At 43.1% G+C, this 25,725-nt stretch overlaps 1 protein-coding gene across 2 annotated transcripts in view; it reads left to right on the forward strand.

The window, feature by feature from the left end:
* The first annotated feature begins 1,672 nt into the window (after positions 1-1,672).
* Positions 1,673-25,725, forward strand: part of LOC126428067 (uncharacterized) — a 259,575-nt gene continuing 235,522 nt past the window's right edge. Inside the window, exon 1 of one of the 2 annotated variants that reach the window (XM_050089950.1) lies at positions 1,673-1,827. In XM_050089950.1, coding sequence (XP_049945907.1) covers positions 1,765-1,827 — 63 coding nt within the window. In that variant the 5' untranslated portion in view covers positions 1,673-1,764. Of the gene's footprint in view, positions 1,828-1,889; positions 2,294-25,725 lie in introns of those variants that run through there. The other variant, XM_050089951.1, reaches the window with a different exon arrangement.

The raw sequence follows: 25,725 nt of genomic DNA on the forward strand, positions 1-25,725 counted from the left end.
TACATGTTTGAAGTAAACACGTTAGCAATTGCACAGTATTGTTTTTGACATCTGTAATTCGTTCTGCAGACGTTCGTAAACGATGCCAGGTTGTGCTGCATTTGGTTGTTCCAATAGAGGCGAAGGTGGATTTCGCGTGTTAGCATTTCCACGAAATGAAGAAAGACGAAAGCAGTGGGCAGTTTTTTTAAGTACTTTTAGTCACGCAAAACAGATAGGCCTGTTACAATTCACTGCATTTGTAAGCTTTTATTTCTTTAACAGTTCGTGCACACTGGTAGCATCACAAGCTTTTCTGAAGCCAATATCTGACAGTCCTTGCTGGAAACGGGAAGTTCCTGTAATTGTTGTGCCACGCTCATTCGACTTTATAGCGTCAAACTTTATTTCGTTCCGAATCAGAACACTAGGCATTATTTTGGTTTCAGTATTATTATTGCCTGACTGTTGACGCAGGCAAGGCACTGCCTCTGAGCACTATGGGACTTTACATCTGAGGTCATCAGTCCCCTAGAACTTAGAACTACTTAAACCTAACTAACCTAAGGACAGCACACAACACCCAGTCATCACGGACGCAGGCAAGTTGTAAGCACGTTTTCCGCGGCTGTCGTGGTTGCTCAAACATTTATCGTAGTAAATAATTGTAGGTACTCTTGAAGACAGTTTTTAATAGGCCTACTTACTGTGGGGTAGAAGGGATACGGTAGTTTTCTTGTTATATTTGGTCGTTATTACAGTAGCCTACATTTAACATTACCTGATTTTTGTAATCTTTTTCGTTTGTTATCTACGAGAGGTGTTCAGTAAAGTCGTAAGCAGTTGTTTACTTATGACATGCAAAAAGTTTGAAGACGTGACAAGAAGTACTAATACGCCTCACACTTTTTGCATGTCACAAGTAAACAACTGCTTACGAGAATGAGATTTTCACTCTGCAGCGGAGTGTGCGCTAATATGAAACTTCCTGGCAGATTAAAACTGTGTGCCGGATCGAGACTCGAACTCGGGACCTTTGCCTTTCGCGGGCAAGTGCTTGGGTAGTTCAGTTGGTAGAGCGCTTGCCCGCGGAAGGCAAAGGTCCCGAGTTGGAGTCTCGCTCCGGCACACAGTTTTAATCTGCCAGGAAGCTTCAACTACTTACGACTTTCATTCATCTGACGTAATACAGGTACGTTAAATCTTTAGCGTTATGCACTTCCGATACAAAACAAATGCTATACACTATTTTTGTTTTGTTTACGTTACTTTTATTGCAATATGTCTAGTAAACGAACTTTAAAGGAGATAAATGCAAGTAACGAATAATTTTTACAGTCACTGTATCAAATTTTCCTGTGCTGTACGTAGTAGGCTACTATGAGTACATTATAGCTGTAAAGAAAGGCATTTCACGAATGATTTCGCCATATTGTCTTGTGCTTTTGATTCGGTGAGTTTGTACTCCACTACTGGCCATTCAAAAGTTCCGCCCGGAGTTTGGCAGAAAAATGGCCGCCGTATCGTCCGGTTGGCCACTCTCTCCCTGTACAGGCTCTCTAGCAACAGGTGGCAGCTAGCGCCATCTCGTAGCGATGACGTCACCCGATCACTCGCCGCATGCCACGCGCCCTGTTGCCGGCCGGTGGAACTATATGGGCAGGCACATTCCGCGCACGTGATTCGAGTTGCATTGCATTGCCGCGCGGAAGCACGCAGTGCCAATCCACGCGAAGCTTCTTGCGTTCATGAAATGCATAAAACGCGGCAGAATTAGTCCTTTATATGTCACTACACACTGTAGCGTCCTGGGAAAAAGGTTCGGATAAGCACGTGTTGTGTTGTGTGGTAAGTATCCCTCTAGCATGAATGTAAATTGTCACTGTTTATTCACTAGAGCGTTAACAGTTCACACGACTGAAGCTTGTCATACTGTTTTAAAATCGTTCCCGGTTTGAATAACCACAACAAAAGTGCCTCAACAGTGTTTCTTATTTAGTGCGTTTATACGCTTATTTTTAAGCATGCATTTATTAAACGTCTCTGCTAACACATTTTATTCATCGCACCGTAAAGTCTCATCGTGTGTGATTGCATTGTTTATGTGTTGTCGATAACACATCGTCCCAGCACTGTGTCTTTAGCGAAATTATTGACAGTTTGTGCCTGAAAAGTAGCATGTCACTATGGTGCACTTCACTATATTGCTTTCTGTGCGTGTGTGAATGTTTTATCACTCATTGGATTAGGCCACAAGAAGAGGCTGAAGACGTTGGTTCCTCTCCCGTCGGCAGCTACACATCGTCAACAAACGGTGAGTTTGACCTAGCCATTGTTTATAATCTCTTTCTCCTAATTATATGTAAACACTTCGAAGTCCACATTTCGCACTCTCTTGAGTGTCCCATGTTCTGTTGATAGTCCACTTATCCTTGTGGCACTATTTGCGACACATGTAAACAGTCGCTTTTGCAAATTTATATCTTATTTACAATTGAGTCCCTGCTACCTGAATACCAGAAAGCGACGTACTAAATACCTAACTATTTACATAATACATAAATATTAAACTTGTTTACATTGAAACCATGCCTGCATAGAAATATGATGCTGCTATATACTACAGCAGTCTGGTTTAACATTCCTACTGAGTGGCTCATATGTGCAAGATTACTGTCAACACACATGAGACCACGACCGTTCCATGTTGCACAGTACATGTGAAATTCCTAGTCGCAACAAAGGGAAAACGACCGCAGAGAACAAAGCACGAGAGATCCCCCCCCCCCCCCCCTCCAAAAAAAAAAAGAGAAAGCCAAAACCCCGAAATTCGTGGTCGCGAAATTAAACCTTCCTCAAAAACCATGTGTGTCAAGCCTGTGTCTCGCCAAGCATAATCGGTTTATCTCATGGTCTTATAAAACTGTGCTTACAAACAGGCATATAAATGAGTCTTAATACTACTTTACTACAGTGTTATCTGTGTCATAAATTGTGTTCACATAAAAATGCATATAGATATATACAATAAACAAACATCAGTAAAAGTGTAAATGCATAGATGCTTACTAACTATGAGTCAAAACCTTACAGATATTATTTACATAGATCTGTGGATGTTGTTATTTCTGTAGCACATTTCTGGTGGGAAATATGAGAACATGGTATTCATGGACGAAAATTGTCAATAAGAAGTTTCCTAATTAAACATTCTTTAAATGACTCAGTCAGAGGTTCTTCAGAATCAGAATGTTTATTATCCCGTAACATACAAAGTCAAATCACAGATCTGATGTACTGGGGACTCGTCAACATTACATTTACATTACAATTACAATTTGTATATACAGTATTACAAAAACAATATATCAACACTCCAGTTTACATGAATTACAAAGTAATATATAACAACAGTGTTTGCATAGTGGACATATTTTTACAATCATTTATTTGACACAAAACTGCTAAGCTTAATTTACAGGTGATGTTTCCTTGCTCAGACTTCCACATCATCGTTCATAAATTCTTCTACAGAGTAATAAAATTTTTTCCGCTAATAACTTGCGCAGCTTTGATTTAAATTGCTCTAGCTCCATGCTATTTATTTGTTTCTTTTTTAGCATGTTGTAGATTTTCATGCCTATTATTCTGGGGTTTGTGCATATGACTTTAACCTGTGAGTAGGAAGCATGAAGTTTGTCTTATTCCTAGTGCTGTATTGATGCTTAATATTGTTGTCTACGAATAACATACGGTTACTGTATACAAAAATAATCAGTTCAGAGATGTACAAACAGAGGGCACTTAATACCACTGGATTTCTTAACAGTGGGCGACAAGATTTTTTTGGTCTTGCATTACACATATTTCTAACAATTGATTTTTGTAATTTTAATATTCTAATGATTTTGCTTGTATTACTCCAAAAGATAATGCCATACCTTATAACAGCTTCAAAATAGCTGTGATAAACTACTTTTCTTATCTCCATGCTAGTTGAATATGACAAAATCTTCATAGCAAAGGTCAGGCTGTTTATCTTATTTGCTTTCTATATATGAAGACCAGGATAAATTTTGATTCCTAAAAATTTAACACAATCTGATTCTTTCAGTACTTGGTTACTGCAGGTAATATGAACTTCATTTATCTTAGAGTTTATAGTTTTGAACTGTAGTAAATGTTTTTTTCCAATATGCAAGTTTAACACATTTAGTCAGAACCAGTTTTCTAAACTGTCTAATAGATTTGTGGCTGTTGAGGGAATTCGTTGTGAGTGATTGGTTTTGATGAGGGCAGCCGTATCATCAGTGAATAAAACTGAGTGTGAATTTATGTTTAGTGGCAAGTCATTTATGTACAGTAAGAATAAAATTGGAACCAAAAGTCAGCCTTGTGGAACACCTTGTGAAATAATCATCCATTCAGAGAAGAAATTTCCCTTGCTTGATGATATAACTACTCTTTGTTTCCTCTTTGTGAGGTATAACCTGAACCACTCTAAAACATGACCTCCAGTTCCGTATTTTTCCATTTTATACAGGAGCAATTGATGGTTTACACAATCAGATGCTTTTATGAGGTCACAGAACAATCCTGCAACTTTGCTAGACTTGTCTAAGGCAGAACAAATTTTTTTCACAAACTCATAATAATAATAATAATAGTATTTATTCAACATCGAATAATCAGATACAATCCGTAGAAATCATACAGTGTCAGGACATCATACAGATTATTTTCTGAATACGTCAGTTTATAAATTACAAACTAAAGATTTGTTTGTATTAATAAATTTTACGTTTTGATGCATTTTACATTTGGTAGTATACAATCACAATATTACAAATATTGTTGTTATCAACATTATATTAGTTGTAGGTTAGTTAAAACTATGAGCTTGACATACTTATGAAGCAATTTTCATACAGGTATAATACTTGTCTAGGGAATGAAAAGGGTTTTCAATTAGAATTCTTTTTAGCTGATCTTTTGTTAGTGGGAAGGGTTGTGAGACTTTTTGGTTGGGCATTGGATAGCTTCAGCCCAGCATGAAGTGCATTTTTTTCATATAAAGCTGTTCTGTGGCTATTTACATGGTATCTGAACTTTAGCCTTGAATCGTACTGGTGCAGTTCACAGTTGAAATTTGGATTTATTGTTTCCACAAGCAGTATAACTTTCAATATGTATACACCTATAATGGTAAGCACACTTAACTTTGGGAACAGATTCCGACACGATTCTCGAGGTTTGCCACCACAAATAATTCTGATAGCTTTATTCTGTAGTATTAACAATGTGCTTAGGTTGGCTTGAGTTGTTGCACCCCATATTTCTACAGCATGGTTTAAATTTGATGAGAATAGGGCATGATAAGCAGTTTTTAGTACACACATGCCGTTACAATATTTGCTAATCATATTTATAGGAAACACATTCTTCGACAGCTTACATGCTAAGGAATCGATATGCATGTCCCGTTTGAGGCTGTCCTGGATTGTAATTCCGAAGAACTTTGTCCATTTTTCCTTATTTACAATGTCATTTTCTATGGATAATTTCATGTCAAATTCTATTTGTTTCCGTATGTTAAATTCCATCATTGCAGTCTTTGAAGCACTTACACCTGCCTAATATCGTGTGGGGCCCCCGCGAGGACGCAGAAGTGCCGCGGCACGACGTGGGATGCACTCGACTAACTGGAGGGAGTGGACACCACGAACCCTGCACGGCTGTCCATGAATCCGTAGGAGTGCGACGAGATGGATTCTCTTCTGACAGCACGTTGGCAGACATCCCGGATATGCTCAATAATGTTCATGTCTGGGGAGTTTGGTGGGCAGCGGTAGTGTTTAAACTCAGAAGAGTGTTCCTGGAGCCACTCTGTAGCAATTCTGGACGTGTGGGGTGTCGCATTGACCCGCTGGAATTGCCCAAGTCCGTGGATGCAGGTGATCAGACAGGATGCTTACATACTTGTCACCTGCGAGAACCGTATCTAGACGTATCAGGGGTCCCATATCACTCCAAGAGCTACACGCCCCTCACCACTACAGAGTCTCCACCAGCTTGAACAGTCCCCTGCTGGCGTGCAGGGTCGTTGGATTCATGAGGTTGTTTCCATTCCCGTACACATCTGCCCGATCGATACAATTTGAAACGAGACTCGTCCCAGCAGGCAACACGTTTCCGGTCATCAACAGTCCAATGTCGGCGTTGAGGGGCCCAGGCGACGCATAAAGCTTTGTGTCGTGCAGTCATCGAGGGTACACGAGTGGGACTTCTGCTCCGGAAGCGCATATCGATGATGTTTCGTCGAACGGTTCGCACGCTGCCACTTGTTCGTGGCCCAGCACTGAAACCTGCAGCAATTTTCGGAAGGGTCGCACTTATGTCAGGTTGGGCGATTCTCTTCAGTCGTCGTTGGTCCCGTTCTTGTGGGATCTTTTTCTGGCCACAGCGATGTCGGGAGACCTGATGTTTTACCGGATACCTGATATTCACGGTATACTCGTGAAATGGTCGTAAGGGAAGATCCCCACTTCATCGCTACCTCGGAGATCGTGTGTCCCATCTCTCGAGCGGGGACTATAATGCCACGTTCAAACTCACGTAAATCTTGATAACCTGCCATTGTAGCAGCGGTAACCGATCCAACAACTGCGCCAGACACTCGTTGTCTTCCATAGGCGTTGCCGACCGCAGCGCCGTATTCTGGTTGTCTGTGTGTCTCTTTGAATGCGCACGCCTGTGTCAGTTTCTTTGCCGCTTCAGTGTATGTCAGGCCCGTAGTATGGGATCGGTACCACGACGCCTCTGTCCTCGGAGACGACCGCTGCACTGCCGTTTGCTATTAAAAAGACGCCGAATGCGTGTCACGAAGAAGGACTTTGGCGGGTAACGTAACTCTGTCTTCAGTTATTAAAATTACCAATCAAAATTTGCGAATATGAGATGAAGGAAAGGACGTCATGCCAGAAAAGTTGAAAACGCGGTAACTTTGTGGCACCACTTCTCTCACAACCAACCAATTAGCGTCAGAAGCAACCACCACCTTATACGCATGTATTACGAAAATTTGCACGGCATGTGTCACGAGAGACGCCCGGGACGCGCGGCCGTCGTACCCCCCCCCCCCCCCCCCCCCCGCCCCCTTCACGGACACCACCCGAGTTTAAGTTGCACGAACAACGTGGCCATCTGATCAACCGACCCGGATCAGGAGAGCCACCGCAGCACATTTCAGTTACCACTGTCTATACTTTTACAAATAAATTCGTAATACTTTGTCACCATGAACAGGAAGGAATCACGATTCACACTCGTAGCAGTGCAACTTCAAAAACATAACAAAGTAACTTCTTTTTACATGTAAACTAAGAAAAAAATATTGAATTTAATTGATGAAAGGAGAAAATATAAAAATGCAGTAAATGAAGCAGGCAAAAGGGAATACAAACGTCTCAGAAATGAGATCCAAAGGAAGTGCAAAATGGTTAAGCAGGGATGGCTAGAGCACAAATGTGGAGGCTTATTTCACTAGCGGTAAGATAGATACTGCCTACAGGAAAATTAAACAGACCTTTGGAGAAAAGAGAACCACTTGTACGAATATCAAGAGCTCAGATGGAAACCCAGTTCTAAACAAAGAAGGGAAAGCAGAAAGGTGGAAGTGGTATATAGAGGGTCTATACAAGGTTGATGTACTTGAGGACAATATTATGGAAATGGAAGAGGATGTAGATGAAGATGAAATAGGAGATACGATACTGCATGAAGAGTTTGACAGAGCACTGAAAGACCCGAGTCGAAACAAGGCCCTGGGAGTAGACAACATTCCATTAGAACTACTGACGGTCTTGGGAGAGCCAGTCCTGACAAAACTCTACTATCTGGTGAGCAACATGTATGAGACCAGCGAAATACCCTCAGGCTTCAAGAAGAATATAATAATTCCAAACCCAAAGAAAGCAGGTGTTGACAGATGTGAAAATTACCGAACTATCACTTTAATAAATTACGGCTGCAAAATACTCACGCGAATTCTATACAGACGAATGAAAAAACTAGTGGAAGCTCACCTCGGTTTCTAGCATTTGTAGACTTAGAGAAAGCTTTTGACAATCAAACTAGAATACTCTCTTTCAAATTCTAAAGATGGCAGGGGTAAAATACAGGGAGCGAAAGGCTATTTACAATTTGTACAGAAACCACATGGCAGTTATAAGAGTCGAGGGGCATGAAAGGGAAGCAGTGGTTGGGAAGGTAGTGAGACAGGGTTGTAGCCTCTCCCAGATGTTATTCAATCTGTATATTGAGCAAGCAGTAAAGGAAACAAATGAAAAATTTGGAGTAGTTATTAAAATCCATGGAGAAGAAATAAAAACCTCGAGGTTCGCCGATGACATTGTAATTCTGTCAGAGACAGCAAAGGACTTGGAAGAGCAGTTGAACGGAATGGACAGTGTCTTGAAAGGAGGATATAAAATGAACATCAACAAAAGCAAAACGACGATAATGGAATGTAGTCGAATTAAGTCGGGTGATGCTGAGGGAATTAGATTAGGAAATGACACTTAAAGTAGTAAAGGAGTTTTGCTATTTGGGGGGCAAAATAACTGATGATGGTAGAAGTAGAGAAGATATAAAACGTAGACTGGCAATAGCAAGGAAAGCGTTTCTGAAGACGAGAAATTTGTTAACATCGAGTATAGATTTAAGTGTCGGGAAGTCGTTTCTGAAAGTATTTGTACGGAGTGTAGCCTTGTATGGAAGTGAAACGTGGACGATAAATAGTTTAGACACGAAGAGAATAGAAGCTTTCGAAATGTGGGGCTACAGAAGAATGCTGAAGATTAGATGGGTAGATCACATAACTAATGAGGAGGTATTGAATAGAATTGGAGAGAAGAGGAGTTTGTGGCACAACTTGACTAGAAGAAGGGATCGGTTGGTAGGACATGTTCTGAGGCATCAAGGGATCACCAATTTAGTATTGGAGGGCAGCGTGGAGGGTGAAAATCGTAGAGGGAGACCAAGAGATGAATACACTAAGCAGATTCAGGAGGATGTAGGCTGCAGTAGGTACTGGGATATGAAGCAGCTTGCATAGGATAGAGTAGCATGGAGAGCTGCATCAAACCAGTCTCAGGACTGAAGACAACAACAACAACATGTAAAATTTCATAATTTTTTCACTTACTACATTTGTTCTTACAGGTAAGAGAGATTTTGCGATGAATTCTGCACAGCACACAAAGCATACTTACAGGTGTATGAAACTCTAGAATTCATCTAATTTATAAAGAATGAATGAGCTGTTACATTTTAAACTTCGTCTTTAGTCAAAACTCAAAATTTGTAGTCAATTGTCTCAGTTTTTATCAGTTTTTAATAGATTTGGAAAATTCTAGTGTTTTGCATTAAGGAATTTGTGTTTAAGAAGCAGTGCAAAATTCATCTAAGAATCTTTCTTGTGAAGAAATGTGTACCCGTAGCACAATTGCAGCCAACAGTAAGTGAAATATGATGAAATTTCGCATGAAAAAAGAAATTTTTTTTGTTATGTATCTGAACTTCCACTGCTGTGGGTGTGAATCCTGAATGCTTCCTGCTCATGCTGACAAAGTTTTACGAATTTATTTGTAAAAGTATAGCCAGTGGAAATTAAAATGTCCTGTGGTGCCTCTCCTGCTCCAAGTCCGCCCGTTTGACGCCTTACGCCCACCCCCCTTAGCTTCCCTTTATTTACAGTAGGTGCTCAGAATGATGTCCGTCTGTGGTAAGAGCAGCCTGAACACATTAACAAACACTCCAGGAATTTCGGTTGCCGAAGTCTGGGAAAGTACTAGCCGAAACCTGTCTTCGAACTCTTAGAGCGTGTGGGGATTGGTTGCATACATATTGTCTTTTGAAATTGTCGAAAGATAAAAGATCACGCAGATTTAGATCTGGAGAACGGGGACGCCAGTCAACTACCCCTTCATCAAAAACACTTCGTATTGCTGTCGTCGAACCTTTAGCGACGTGTGTTCTCGCATTGTCCTGTATAAAGTAACCGTACATCTTTTTATTAGGTGTTGCTTCTCGAAAAAAAAATGTAATATATTGTTTACATGCCTTTCAGAACGTATTGCCTCGTGGAAAAATATTGCACTAACTGCACACCGCACTCCACTTTTCACATCATGCAGAGATTATTGATGTAATTCACGAGGATTTTCGGAGCTCCAATGTCGACTGCTCTGAGAATTTATGTACCCCAATAAATGCAGCCAGGCTTAATCAGAAAATAAAGCATCTCAGGATGAACTTCCCCACCGCGCACAGACTGTAGCAGCCAGTTGCAGTAACGACGTCGAGCAACAGTGTCTGAGTTGATGCACTGCCGTTATTTTCTACGGCTTCAATTTCGGCTCGCGCTGAGCTCTGTGAGCAGATGTTCTTGACAACCAGTCTGCAGTGCCAAACGGCGCCGAGATTTTCTCGGACATCTTCCCAAGGACTCCCCGATCTCGTCTAATTTATTTTCGCTTAAAACACCAGATTGTCTAGGCCTTCGTTTGTGTAATTCGGATCCAGTGCCCTGACATTTCTTCACTAATCTGCGTGTCGTCGCATCATTGGGAACGGTGCAACACTGGGAAATCTTCGTATGAATTCGAGCCGATATTGCACATACGTTTCTGTTTTTGCATAGTTCAACACAAGAAACACTCTTTGATCCTTCGTGTATACCGTACCAAATGGAAACTGTACAGGAGAGCTGTAAACAGAACACCATTACACTCAGGCGCATAGTGTAAGGGAGTATGCGCAAAGTACTGGTGTCAGAGAACTACGAATCCGGACGTCTTTCGTGAGACACCCTGTAGCTTCTTCTTCTTCTTCTTCTTCTTCCGAATGGGCCAGCCAAGGACCACGACATTCAATTTTTCAGCCTGGGGAGGGACTTGATGTTTGCCCAGTAATCTGGCAGTGACACGCTGCAGCAACATAAAATTTACAATGGAGGACATCCAAACATAAAATTTACAATGGAGGTAGAGAAGGAAGGGAAGTTACCTTTTTTAGATGTGTTGATGGAGCGAAAAGCGGATGGACGACTGGGCCATTCTGTTTACAGGAAGCCAACGCATACAGACTTATATCTGCATAGCCACAGCTTCCATCATGCGTTTCAGAAGAGAGCTATGCTGAATACTTTAGTACACAGAGCCAGAACTATTTCCGACGAGGACCACCTTGGTCCCGAGATTAACCATTTGACGACTAAGAGGAATGGTTATTCTGCCGGTGAAATTAAATCTGTATTGCCCAAAAAAGTAAGACATGATGCCGGCCATATACAAGAAGTGGACCAACACATAGCACGGCTTCCATTTTGCGGTGCTACAACAAGCAGGATAGGCAAAGTCCTAAAGAGGCAAGGAATAAAACCAGTTTTCCGACCACGAAAATTAAGGAAATGTTGAGACCAGTCAAAGATAGTCTCGGCTTAAGGGTACTGGGAATTTATAGTATTCCTTGCGAATGCGGCGAGAATTACGTGGGCGAGTCGGTAAGAACCGTTGCCGACCACTGCATCGAGCACCAGCGCTACCTGAAAACAGGTATTTGGAAAAATCAGCGGTGGCTGAGCATAGCCTGCTTAACAAGCATAAGATTTTATTTGAAGAAACGAGAGTAATAGCCCACACATCGAATTACTGGGACTCTGTGATCCGGGAAGCAGTCGAAATTAGACTTAGCGATAACAACTTTAACAGAGACAACGGTTACGCACTTAGCAACAGCCGGAAGAGTGCAGTGGATAAAGAAAAATCGCAGAGGAAAACTTCCCGCACTTTACCTCCTGATTCAAGGGATGGCGCTGCAAGCGATGTGGGATAGGAACTACAGCTATGGAAGTAGAGGGCATCACTACGCGCCATATCGCTGTTACCATGACGTATTCCAGCCAATCAGAAGCCGTCCTTTGCATATAAAAGTGGGAGCCTCGCCAGTTCACATTTCGTAGGTCGTACCACTCGCTCCTTCCGGCTCCTCGATTTCTCCCTTACCGTCTGTGCCCATCCCATCCACCTCTCCCCCACCCTCACCTACCTAGGCCTCACCATTGACCGTCACCTCACCTCGATCCCTCATCTCCGCTCCATCCAATCCGAAGCCCACAACCGCCTCCGACTCCTCAAACACCTCTCTGGCCGTCCCATCCTCTATTATGACAGTCCCGCCTGGATATCTGCTCCCCCCCCCCAAATTCTATAAGTTGTTCCAGATCCTCGAGCATCATGCACTCCGCCTCGCCTTCCATATCTGCCTCCCACCCCCCATGTGGATTCTCTACGACATCATTCCTTTCCCCCATCTGCTCCTGTTCCTCGAACATATCCACCTCCTCTACACCTCCCGCCGCCTTGATCCCCCTCACCCCCTGGTTGCTCCTCTCCTCTCCTCTCCCATCCCCGCCCCCTGCCACGTCCACTGTTGTGTCCCCCCTACCCTCCACCTCTACACCCTTCATCTCCTTTCCCAAGGCGGCTTCCATCAACTCCCTCTCCCGGATGATGCCCTCTCTCCCTCCATCTATCCCTCCTATCAACTCTGATCCTCACCCCCCTCCTTTCCTCCGTCCTTTCCCTGGGCTCCCTCTTCCCCCCTTCCATCCCGTTTTCTCCCCACCAAACCTCTCCCTACCACCCTTCTCCCCCCCCCCCCTTGAGTACTTTTGTATTCCCATCCTCTGCCTTCCCCACTACCTGTCGCGTCTGCCCAGCACCTCGCACCCCTTTTATGGGTCGTCATCCTCCATTGGCTCCTTTCCCCCCCTCCCCCTTCTCTTTTCCTTTCCTCCCCCCCTTTTTTATTTTCCCATCATCTGTCCAGTTTCCCCCCCCCCCCCCCACCTGCTCTCGGCTGTGGTATGTCACATTTGCCAACTTTTTAGTGCAGTGTTCCAGTGAATGTTCAGTGTTGTTCGTCTTTCTAGTGTTGCGAACAGAATCCATGCTGTCGCTGTGTGTGAATTTTATGTCATTAGTGAACAGAAACCAGACTGTCGCCGTGGTTTTTTTTAAATTGTCTATTATTTTACCTGTCTACTTCGTATGTATTTTATCCGCATCATCATCCCTTTGTTCTATGTTTTAAGTTCCACGATTTTTATTCTCTTCATCTTTTTAACAAAGTCTACAGGCTGAAGAGCGGCATACTACGCTGCTGCCAGCCCGCCCCCTTCGGGAGGGATCGAAATTCAATAAAGAAAAAAAAAAAAAAAAAAGAAAAATAAGACCGTTCACGACAGTCAGTTTTAGCCCTGAGTACGACCATGGAGGTAGTGGACGAAATCTTGGAGTTTTATCCTGAACTGACGTGGTGTGTACACAGATAGACTTTTATTCAAGAAATACGTCGCGAAAGACTTCGTAGCCATATCCCGCATTCTGTGGCGATGTTTCTCCTTTCTCTGCTTTGTCCAAAGGGCGCCGGTCTTTTTGCGGGGTGATTGCCCTGAAACCTTTTGTTTAGTGTCCTTCTGAGAAGCGCTCGGTTTCTAATGTCACTATTCATGGATGTCTATCAGCCACAGTGCCACGATGTTTCTGCTCTTCCAGTAGTTGAGAAGTCGGCTGGTCACTCTCGTTCGGTCCGTCCTTGCGATATGTCCGTAGAAATAGAGGCGCCTCTTCCTGGCTACATCTGTGATTTTCTCAGTTTGATTGTACAGCTCCTCGTTCGAGTGCCTTCTATACTCACCATCTGTTCTGATCGGTCCCAGAATTTTTCTCGGGGTCTTCCTCTCCCGAGTCTCTAGTTTATCTGCAAAGCGTTTCCTGTTCAGATTCTAGCCTTCTGAGGCGTATAGGGCTTCAGGGTGGATAACTGTTTGGTAGTGTTTTAGTTTGGAATTGGGAGATAGGCATTTATTATTATAAATGTTCTTGGTTGATCGATGTGCTAATTGTAGTTTCAATGATACACCGCACTCAGGATCTCTCCAAAACGCGTTCAGAGTATAGTTTATTATTCTACAGTGAGAGGATGTGCGAGTTTGGTGTGTAAAAGTTTACAAGTGAGGTTATGAGCACATATGGATACTTTACGTGGTGAAAGTAGATGTTTCTATTATATGGCGCATGGATCAAAATTTGAATCAACAAGAATTACTTAATAAATTAAAGGTAGATTAGCGGTTTCACAGCAGCTCACTTTTATGGTGAAAATTAATGCGGTACTGGCAGTATATTCAGATAAGAATCTAGTTACCTTCAATGTTCTTTTAACAGTTGCCCAGTGAATATGAGGAAGGAAGTAACAAAATATCTGGTGACAGTATTATATAGATTGAATTAATTGATATATCTTGTAATAAAGAAAATCAACAATATTACAGCATCGTTTGATGCATTTGTACGAAGCATTCGTCGTAGAATAAATTAAAAATTTCGTAGTACCGGAACGTGTGGTGCAAGAGTGAAAATATTAGATTTTAAATTAGTGTTTAGGGCATCGTAAATAGCATCCACCATATCAAACACAAATTTTGAAACTGTACTTCTCAGAACGCAGTATAAGCCTGATGAGTGGAAAGATGTAATCGCCAGATATGAAACATCAGTGTGTCACTTCTAGTTATACTGGAGCCAGGACTGCATTTAAAGTGATTATCGGATTTTTGTAATAGACCTCGAATCACACCTCTCCGGGTGGGAGCCTACTCGAAGTCTGTTCTGTTGAATTAATTTGAATTTGTGCAGACATACTGCCTTACCCGTAAATGACAGTCATTCAATAAACATTTGAAAGACACGCATAAAGTTTAGAATACAAAATACTCTGAACACCTACAACAGAGAAAAGTCAGGGTGTATACGCTCCGAGAAATACGGGAAAAACCTGGAATTTTTTCATCCGGGCAAAAACCGACAAAAACCAGGGAAATTTTTAGAATTCCGGGAATTTTTCATTGTTTTAGTCTTCAGTTTTGAATTTTATGTAATTTTAACTGGTAAGAACTGATAAACAGGAAAATGGTCAGAGGCTTTAGAGCGAAGACCGTGGAATACTTCGTACCAGTAAATTGCTACCGATGAACGTGACGTCACAATTGTTTACATTTGAGTTCGTTTGAGCTGTTGCCAGCGGGCACGTGCGCATGCGCAGTTGAATTGCCTATGGGCAGTACCTTTTCCTGCTTGAAGCGTGGCTGTTGGCTGTATCAGAAGCAGTAACAAAATGGTTCAAAGGGCTCTAAGCACTGTGGAATTTAACATCTGAGGTCATCAGTCCTAGACTTAGAACTACTTAAACCTAACTAACCTAAGGACATCACACACATTCATGCCCGAGGCAGGATTCGAAGCTGCGACCGTAGCAGCAGCGCGGTTCCGGACTGAAGCGCCTAGAACCGCTCGGTCACAGCTCCGGCAGCCAGATGTTACCCGGAAAATTTTTGCTGGCGCGCCCAAGCTGGGTTAGTCTCCACGTGAGCCGTGTTTACGGTTAGTGATTTTGCTGTTTTCTTCTCGTTTACAGTTCTAACGTCAAATGAAAACAAAACGGGTATCTGTGGCTGAGAGCTGCTAAGTGAATTAAAGTACAATCACGGAAGGCTAACATATGTTGTTTGTTTCAGTTTTCTGATTTTACTGTATTGCCTCGTTTTTGGAAGTCCGGCATTAATTGCCTTGCAGAACGATTAAGTTATTTTTGTCGGTTTGCTAAATAAATGCCGCTTTTGTTAATCTTTTTCGCAGAAGCAGTCAATTTATTGGAAACGAAGTGTTTCATTCCACACTATTGGCTTTCATCAACTGTTCACTGGTTTTAAAGTGCACATTTTCATCATCTGGCATGTGTGACATGAAGCCATAACAAAGAACCAAACATAAGATAATACAGTACTGGTCCTTTAAGCAAATTGCATTATGCCATAATAAAGAACCAAACATGAGATAATACTGGTATGCTAAGAAAATTTGTATCCTGAAAACCTGAAATCAGGTTCGTTCTACTTCATTGTGAATCTGGACATATGAATGTGCACTTTAAGCTGAATTATGCATTTTAGTATGGTTTACGAAATTCCGATGCTTTAGTAACCTCCGATGTTCTATTTCTTTTATGACGTCGTGTAATATCTCTTAAATACACGAACATACGGGCTTCCTGCGTCCTCACAGCTGCCCACGAGCAGTAACGCCTGTTTTCCGGCGCTTTCTGGCAACTGCTGAAACGATTCTATTTCTCACAGGTCGCGCGAAAATATTGTGGTTCAAATGGCTCTGAGCACTAGGGGACTTAACACCTGAGGTCATCAGTCCCTTAGGACTTAGAACTACTTTAACCTAACTAACCTAAGGACATCACACCCATCCATACCCGAGGCAGGTTTCAAACTTGCGACCGTAGCTGTCGCGCGGTTCCAGACTAAAGCACATAGAACCGCTCGGCCACAACGGCCGGCGAAAATATTGTGAATGGTGCTTCGAAAAGCCTTACTTTAAAAGTAAATTTCCTTTTACGCAAGATGAATTATGTTACGCGTGAAAATGTGCAATGAAATGCTTAAATCAGCGAGCGTTTAACTCTGATTTAAAACTTAACGCATTGAGAACCAGCCACTTAGAACAACTTAAAGAGTCCAGAAGTCCAGACATTGTCATTATTTAAAATTTTACTGGTACATTTGTGTGATGAATCTTAAAGTGTAACACACGCAAAAAGACCAGTATCGTATGTGAAACCTTAGCTTTTCTTGTAGCTACAGTATGGTTGGTTGGTTGGTTTGGGGAAGACCAGACAGCGTGGTCATCGGTCTCATCGGATTAGGGAAGGATGGGGAAGGAAGTCGGCCGTGCCCTTTCAGAGGAACCATCCCGGCATTTGCCTGGAGTGATTTAGGGAAATCACGGAAAACCTAAATCAGGATGGCCGGACGCGGGATTGAACCGTCGTCCTTCCGAATGGGAGTCCAGTGTCTAGCTACAGTATGTACATTAATTTAAACCATTAACTTTTCCTATTTGAGCGATCGCGCCAGTTAACAGTGATGCTGCTATTGGCTTTCTACATTACGTGTCCTATGCTCTGAATATCTGCTGTCATTGGCTGGCAAGATCACGTGACATGAGCTATGATTGGCTAACAAACGCGCATTTCAATCTCGATTTCAATGCTTCGGAAACTATACTTCCGTAATTCGAATAAGAAAATATGGAGCGTAAATGTTGCTGCACATCAGAGATCTTTCCAAAACTTATTTTACCGAGTGTTTTCGTTCTCTGAAGTCCCAGGAAGTTCAACGCTGGTGTATAAAACTTTTACCATTCAAAGGACTGATATTTTTACAGCTCCGAGGTAAAACCTTTACCATTCAAAGGACTGATATTTTTACAGCTCCGAGGTAAAACCTTTACCATTCAAAGGACTGATATTTTTACAGCTCTGAGGTAAAGTATACTCTCACCTATCATGGAACAAAGGGTAATTTTCATGTGGGAAAATGTGCTTTAACTGGGAAATCCGGGAAAAATCGGAAAATTTTTTGTTGTCTGCATATATATCCTGAAAGTAGAAATACACAGGTACACGCATTTGCAAAGAACGTTATTAAGCAGTAATAATGATTTGTAAACAGCTAATATCCACCTACCATAAACAAAACAGATCCAGCACTATAACTTAAAGCATGAGACACACCACCCTTGTCACTGGAACAAATTATATTTTGCCTACTTTTGGTTTCCAAAAAACCAGTGATTTCACTCCATAGGTTACGAGCGGCTATATCCCAATGATATTTTTTATGTCCAGGATGTAACAAAACTCAGCCTTTGACTAAACACCAGTTACCCACAGTCCACGTTTCGTGTCGTGTCGGCCATTACGACCGAAAAAAAGCAGACGTGAATTTCATCGACAGTTATCCGAAGTCTGTGCGCTCGGGCAATGACACCGTGACCGCGCACGTAATGGCGTACTGATTTGAAAAGATAGGCCGTTTCCGGCTGATGTCGGTCGTCGGCGGAATCGACCGATATCGGGGCGACTGTGACCACGGCGTAAGTGAAGCCACGCAGGCCCTGAGAGTGAGCGAAAAAGCCGGAAAGCTGACGTAAGGGCCCACGTAAACGACCATTTTGTTAAACATCACTATGTTCGCATCACCTCCGTTCCCAAAACTACTGAAGGTAGACGTTGACTGTGGATATTGTATCACAGACACAGTCCCTATGACTGAACAGAAGCCGGCCACTGTGGCCGAACGGTTCTAGGCGCTTCAGTCTGGAACTGCGCGACAGATACAGGGTGTGGGTGTGCGTGATGTCCTTAGGTTAGTTAGGTTTAAGTAGTTCTACGTTCTAGGGGACTGATGATCTTAACAGTTAAGTCCCATAGTGCTCAGAGCCATTTGAACCATTTTTGACTGAACAGAGACGTCACTAAACCCGCCCAAAGATGTAAACAACCATGCATGAGCAGCGCCTATTAGACGGATGGTGTCCGACAGCCGATCAGTTCCAGTCATTCCACCAGGAAGGAGGTACACGGCTCGTGTTGTCTGTAGTTCAACCGTGCCTAGACGGTCAATACCGCGGTTCGATCGCGTCGCATTTATACTTTGTGCCAGGAAGGGCTCTCAACAAGGGAAGTGTCCAGACGTCTCGGAGTGAGCCAAAGCGATGTTGTTCGGACATGGAGGAGACACAGAGAGACAGGAACTGTCGATGACGTGCCTCGCTCAGGCCGCCCAAGGGCTGCTACTGCAATGGATGGCCGCTACCTACGGAACCCTGACAGCATCACCACTGTGTTGAATAATGCTTTTCGTGCAGTCACAGAACGTCGTGTTACGACTCTAACTGTGCACAATAGGCTGCATGATGCGCAACTTCACTCCCGACGTCCATGGCGAAGTCCGTCTTTGCAACCACGACACCATGCAGCGCGGTACAGGTGGGATCAACAACATGCCGAATGGACCGCTCAGGATTGCCATCACGTTCTCATCACCGATGAGTGCCGCATATGCCTTCAACCAGACAATCGTCGGAGACGTGTTTGGATGCAACCCCGTCAGGCTGAACGCCTTAGACACACTGTCCAGCGAGTGCAGCAAGGTAGGGGTTCCCTGCTATTTTGGGGTGGCGTTACTTGCGACCCACGTACGCCGCTGGTGGTCATGGAAGGCGCCGTAACAGCTGAACAATACGTGAATGAATGCCATCCTCGTGCCGATAGTGCAACCGCATCGGCAGCATATTGGCGAGGCATTCGTCTTCCTGGACGACAATTCGCGCCCCCATCGTGCACATCTTGTGAATGACTTTCTTCAGGATAACGACATCGCTCGACCAGAGTGGTCAACATGTTCTCCAGACATGAATATCGAACATGCCTGGGATAGACTGAAAAGGGCTGTTAATGGACGACGTGACCCACCAACCACACTGAGGGATCTACGGCGAATCGCCGTTAAGGAGTGGAACAATCTGGACCAACGGTGCCTTGATGAACTTGTGGACAGTATGCCACGACGAATACCGGCGTGCATCAATGCAAAAGGACGTGCTACTGGGTATTTGAGGTACCGGTGTGTACAGCAATGTAGACGACCACCTCTCCAAGGTCTCGCTGTATGGTGGTACAACACGCAATGTATGTTCTTCATGAGCAGTAAAAAGGGCGGAAATGCTGTTTATGTTGATCTCTGTTCCAATTTTCTGTACAGGTCCAAAACTCTCGGTACTTAGGTGATGCAAAACTGTTTTTGATGCGTATATTTCGCCGTGTTCGGTGAAGCTTGGCATGTTTGTCAAGTTTAGATCGTGCTTAACGTGTGTGCGAGAAATTCTGATTGGCGGAAAATTTGACAAGATGGCGGACGTTGGTTGTGTCGATGATACGCAGCGCATGTTTAGTGCAAATTGCTTTATTACAATGTATCTCACTGTACTGTGAGTTTCCGCAACTGTGGAATATACGATCGAGGACAAAAACAAAATAGCACTGACAATTATCAAAATGATAGAGGTATCACATCTTTCCCAGCCATATACTAGGTAGAAAGGGTTTACGAACAAAATCGATGTTTTACGTATAACATACAAGAGTGCCATGACATAAAATAAATCGAAGTCCTTCGATTCTTCCGCGTCAGAGGACAAAGTAGAAGAGAATAATTTTGCGCGTACAATACTTGGCGCTTTTTTTCTTTTTTTTTCAGTGTGAGGACGAAGTTACTAACGGGTCACTGTCGTTTACGGCTTTTCGTGTGTGTGTATTTCTCTCTCATTTTTAACCATTCCCTGTACCAGGGTCTCGTTCTTTAAACATTGTTCCATAGTCCTGTTACAAATACTGTATCTGCACTTTCAGCCATTCCCGCAAGTGCCAAAATGCAGAATACACAAAAAATCGTCTGCTTCAAAAGTAAGGTTAAATTGAGAAACTTTCTTGGCACGTGTATAGGCTTGTTTGACACGTGAGTGGCTAGATAAGAGCGAATGTGACGCACGAATTTCCTCTTTTACGCTGCGCGTAACGAGTTTTTGAGAGTTTTATTGCCCATTCGAAGAAAGCTGATTTCGTCATCGGGTTCTGATAATAATAGGCCCGTTTAGCTAATTTTGATGTGTAAATCTCTCATTTTAAGCCATTTCCTGGACCAGTGACCTTTTTTTTCTTTCTTTCTTCTTCTTCTTCTTCTTCTTCTTCTTCTTCTTCTTTTTCTTCAAACATAGCACCAACGTCAATACCAGGATGGCTTTGTCTGCATTTATCGCTATTCTCATTACTGTCAAAATGGCAGAGTTTTATACGAGGGCTGTTCAGAAAGTGAGGTGACTTTTCAAATTGCGGGGACAACGTACATCCGGTTATCGATCTTTTTGTTTTGTTATGTTGGTACACACGTCCCGAACATACGTTCACAGTTTCAAGTTTGTTTTTGACAGATAGAAAGGTTAGACGTGTTTTAGTGTGCTCGACTATTTCTAATTATTACAGAAAATGGAGCAAAGAATTTGTATAATCCATTTTTTTATGAAAAATGGAATCAAGTGGTCTAAAAAACTTCAGATGTTGACAGTGGCATACGGTGAGTCTGCTCTAAGTGAAAAAAAAGTTTACAAGTGGTACAAGCTTTTCCAAGATAGCCGAGATGCCACTGACGAACCTCGCTCTGGGCACCTCAGCACATCAACAACAGATGATAACGTCGAAGCTGTGAAGAAAATTGTTTTGGAAGACAGTCGAATTACCGTAAGACAAGCTGCTGAGGATGTTGGCATATCGGTCGGCTCGTGTCATGCAGTTGTTTTTTGGATATTTTGGGCATGAGACAAGTGTTAACGAAGTTTGTTTCGAAACTTCTCAATTTTGTTCAGAAAAACCGTCGTTTGAGCATCGTTCAGGAGCTCTTGACTTGCGATAATGATGATCCTGATTTGCTGAAATGGGTCATACCTGGTGACGAAACATGGGTTTACGGTTGTGACGTCGAAACCAAAGCCCAGTCGTCCCAATGGAAAAGCATCCCGGAGAGGCAAGGCCGAACAAAGCACGCCAAGTCCGATCAAGTGTCAAAGTTCTGCTGCCCACTGTTTTTTTTTCTCCAATCACAGTGGCGTAGTGCATCGTGAATTTTTGCCTCGAGGTCGCACGGTCAATGGGTATTACCTTGACGTCCGGAACTGTCGAAAAACAATTCACCGCTTTTGCATCACGATATTGCACCTGTTCATTCATCGTTGCTTCTGGGAGATTTTTTGGCCAAAAACAACACGACAGTCATTCCTTAGCCACAATATTCACCGGATTTGGTTCCCTGCGACCTTTTTCCTCTTCCCAAAACTGAAGAGACCTATAAAAGGACGAAGATTTTCAACGATTGACGAAAAGAAAACTGCACTGCTGGAAGTACTCAAGGCTGTACCAAAAAGTTCTTATGAGAAGTGCTTCGAGGATTGGAAGAAGCGTTGCCACAAGTGTATTGTATCAAAGGGGATTACTCTGAAGGGGACAGCATGAATACTGATGAATAAATAAATGTTTTTTTCATAAAAATATAAAGTCGCCTTACTTTTTGAACACACCTCGTCTGTCGGTATCGCACTTTCAGGCACTGTAGCTCAACAAACCTAGAAAAACAGGACTATCTTGGATAGATCTATAACGCACTGTAGCACCGAAACCGCATATTTGCGTGATAAGCATGTATAAATACGAAATCTACCAAATACAGCACTACCTATCTGGTCTATGCGGGACTATAACTTCGGAAAATGTGAAAGTGAGATTGCGCTGTACGGTGTGCTTTTGTTCTACAGTCTGGGCAGAGGACACGTCATAGCTTCAACCAATCAGAACATAGAATGAGAGTACATTACACGTTATGTAATCAGCCAATCATATCATCTCATTCTCAACGCGCGTACACACAATCGACGAAAAAAATTGTTAAAACTGAAACACAAATAAAGTGGATAGTCCAGTGTACTCTACAAAACGTACAGTACCTAGCAAAATGCTGCTGTAACATACCTGTAATGTCGAGGAAACTGAAGGCGTCGGTTTCCCCAAAAAGGCAGTGAGTTGTAGTCGCGAATTGTGCTTGCAACATTCTTCAAAAGACTTCCTGTATCTTAATTCCGCTGGAAGGGTAAATTGTACCCGCTTCAACAAAAAAGTGATGTAATATTTATTTTTGGTTATGTACTCGACAGAACATACACTCAGCTAGGTAACCCTGGAAATATTTGGTCTCTCTGTCGTTTTGTGGAATGGCACCTCTGGAGTCCCACTTCATTCTCTCCACGTTCTGTGTGTGGACGGAACGCTCTTACGTATCTGTAAAGTTCAGACTATGGTTCACTCTGACCTGCTGAAAACCTACAGTGCCGACTAGAGTGTTGTATTAACTGAAGCAGTCACTAACGATCGTCGTTCCAGAGAGGATCTTTCCTTTTATTATTCTGAACCACACTTACTTCATCAGAAATTCAGTGGGCTCAAGGAAGCGTTTTTTAGCTCGGCCCTCCCTGAATTCCACCGACAGTTTCCTGAGATTTCACGGCCATTGGTGAGTCCTTTTTCGAAATTTCGCTGCACCAAGTCACAACCAGATTGTTGTATTCCAACTGTACGTAGACCTCTGGCTACACGCTACAGATCAGTCTGTCACAAAAGCCAGATTTTTGCTGCCGATTCAAGCTGTGATCATATGCCCCGGCTTAACAATAGTACAGGAAATCGCGAGAAATTCGGAAAATACAGCCAAAAAGAGCTTAATCGCGCCCCTGCAAATCGCGACCTATTCGTAGAACAGCCAAGTACGTGTAACAACAAAAAATACAAAAGTCACAGCTTCACTGCCAGTAATGTAACCCAAGATCACTGAACCCTCCTAGAACTGACGGTTGCAGTTGGCACCAACGTGGTTCCCGTCAACACTCTTAGCAGTACGATCGTCAGTATACGGTGTAAAACAGGACATTTTGTATGTAACAAACCGATGGAGACCTTATAATTGTAATTAATTAGTGCGTAAACTATAAATTATGAGTTCCTTCGAATAAAATAAGAATAGTAAAATTTAAGATGGTTAGTAGTAATGTCCGTCGAGCAGTCTAAGGCGCTACAGTCATGGACTGTTCGGCTGGTTCGAGTCCTCCCTCGGGCATGGGTGTGTGTGTGTTTGTCCTTAGGATAATTTAGGTTAAGCAGTGTGTAAGCTTAGGGACTGATGGCCTTAGCAGCTAAGTCCCATAAGATTTCACACACATTTGAACGTTTTAGTAATGTCAGTGTCATCTGTCCCACCCCCCCTCGTCACCGTCCCCCTTTAATGTTCTAGGATTAAGTTCTGTTATTATGTCCAAGCCGTGACACACCCTCGGGAATCGCGAAATCGAAATCATTATACAGGGTGCGTCAAAAAACTGTATACACACTTTGAAGCGTCATAGAAAATTTATTTCCCGGCCTACAATGTTAAATTTCTGAAAACTTAAAGTCCAATTGGAAAAATAAATGTACTTTTGCAAATGTGATTAATGTTCAAACTAGTGGCCTTCAGCATCAATACATTTCTGAGTACGAGTCACCACTGACTCCGTACATCGTACCAAAGTGTCCAATGAGATTTCTGCGCACGCGGCCTGAATCTCATTCCAAAGTGTGTTCAGGTTACTTGGTTTACGTTTGTACACCTCATCTTTTACTGTGCCCCGTAAGAAGAAATCCAGCGGCGTGAGGTCTGGAGAGCGTGCAGGAAACTCGATTGGTCCCCTGCGTCCTATCCACTGGCCTGGCACATCGTGATCCAGGTATGCTCGTACGTCCGTATGATAGTGCGGCGGGGCGCCATCTTGTTGGAAATAAAACTCATCATTACCGTATAATGCACGAATGGCAGGGAACATGGAGTCAGCAAGCATTGTTAGGTACGTTTCTCCAGCAACAGTACCTTCAAAGTGGAAAGGCCCAATGAGTCCGCTTGCAGACAAACCACACCACACATTTACACCAGGCAAATTCACAGCCTTTTCAACTGTAATGTGACGATTATCTTCAGCCCAGTACACACAACTGTGGCTATTGACAGTTCCATTGAGTTTGAATTGGGCTTCATCCGACCAAATTATGCTACCCATAAATCCCGGTTCACGTCTCACCATCTCCTGAACCCATCACAAAATTCTAACCTTCTATCTGGATCGTCGTCACTTATCTGTTGCAGCAGCCTCGGAATGTACACGCGAAACTTGCCTTTCTTCAGAAAGCGTAGCACACTACCAGCACTTACATTACTCTCACGTGCCGCTTGCCTCGAAGATTTTTGAGGTGAACGCTGAAACAGTTCCGAGACCGCAGTTGTGGGGAATCATCACTTGTAGCTGTACGAGGTCGCCCTGATCCACCTTTATGCACATCACACACTGTTCCACGAATTTCGAATTTCTCTCGTAGACGTGTAATTGTTAACCTTGGAGGTGGTTCTGTACCATAGTCACTTCTCCACTGTCTTCTAACCGCAGCCACATTCTCAAACTTCCAGTACCACTTAATTATCTGCTTCCGCGCTTCGGAGCTCAAACGTACGTCCGCGATGTTGCAGGTACTTCCTTGCCACTGTTGCCACTTGTTGAAGAAACATAACATTACTTTCTCACATATATTAAACCTTGTAGAACGGGAAATAAATTGTCTATGACAGTTCAAAGTGTGTATACATTTTTTTGACGCACCCTGTATATTCGGGATGAAAAAGATTTCTACATACAAGAGTAGCAATGTGATTGCTTCGTTGGTGACCGTTTAACATGTCGTCTTACGTCCCAGGCTAAACACATGACGGAAAAAAGCGGAACCAAAATTATATAAGAAGCCATAGCTCTAGTTATTTCTGTAGCTGCTGTATGTGTATTAATTTGTGTGTGCGGGCGAGACGAAACAGTCACTTTGCCATTGCCTGGTCGGTTCACGTCTTCTGTGCTCGCTGTAACTGGCCAACTGGATCACGTGTCCTGTGCTCAGATTGCGTCAACAAAGCCACATCGTCCAGGCAATCTAGACGCCACGCTTTGCGACGCTGTTGTGCCGTACTGATGGATTTACTTGCTCATCGCGCAAATGTGCGGTTTCAGCGCTGCAGCGCATTGAAGGCCAATCCGAGAGACGTCATTGTCTTTTCGGCGTGTTGTGCTACAATGCCTCAAAATCCGATACGGGCTTGCT

The sequence above is a fragment of the Schistocerca serialis genome, chromosome 12 (assembly GCF_023864345.2).
Source record: "Schistocerca serialis cubense isolate TAMUIC-IGC-003099 chromosome 12, iqSchSeri2.2, whole genome shotgun sequence".
Lineage (NCBI taxonomy): Eukaryota > Metazoa > Arthropoda > Insecta > Orthoptera > Acrididae > Schistocerca > Schistocerca serialis.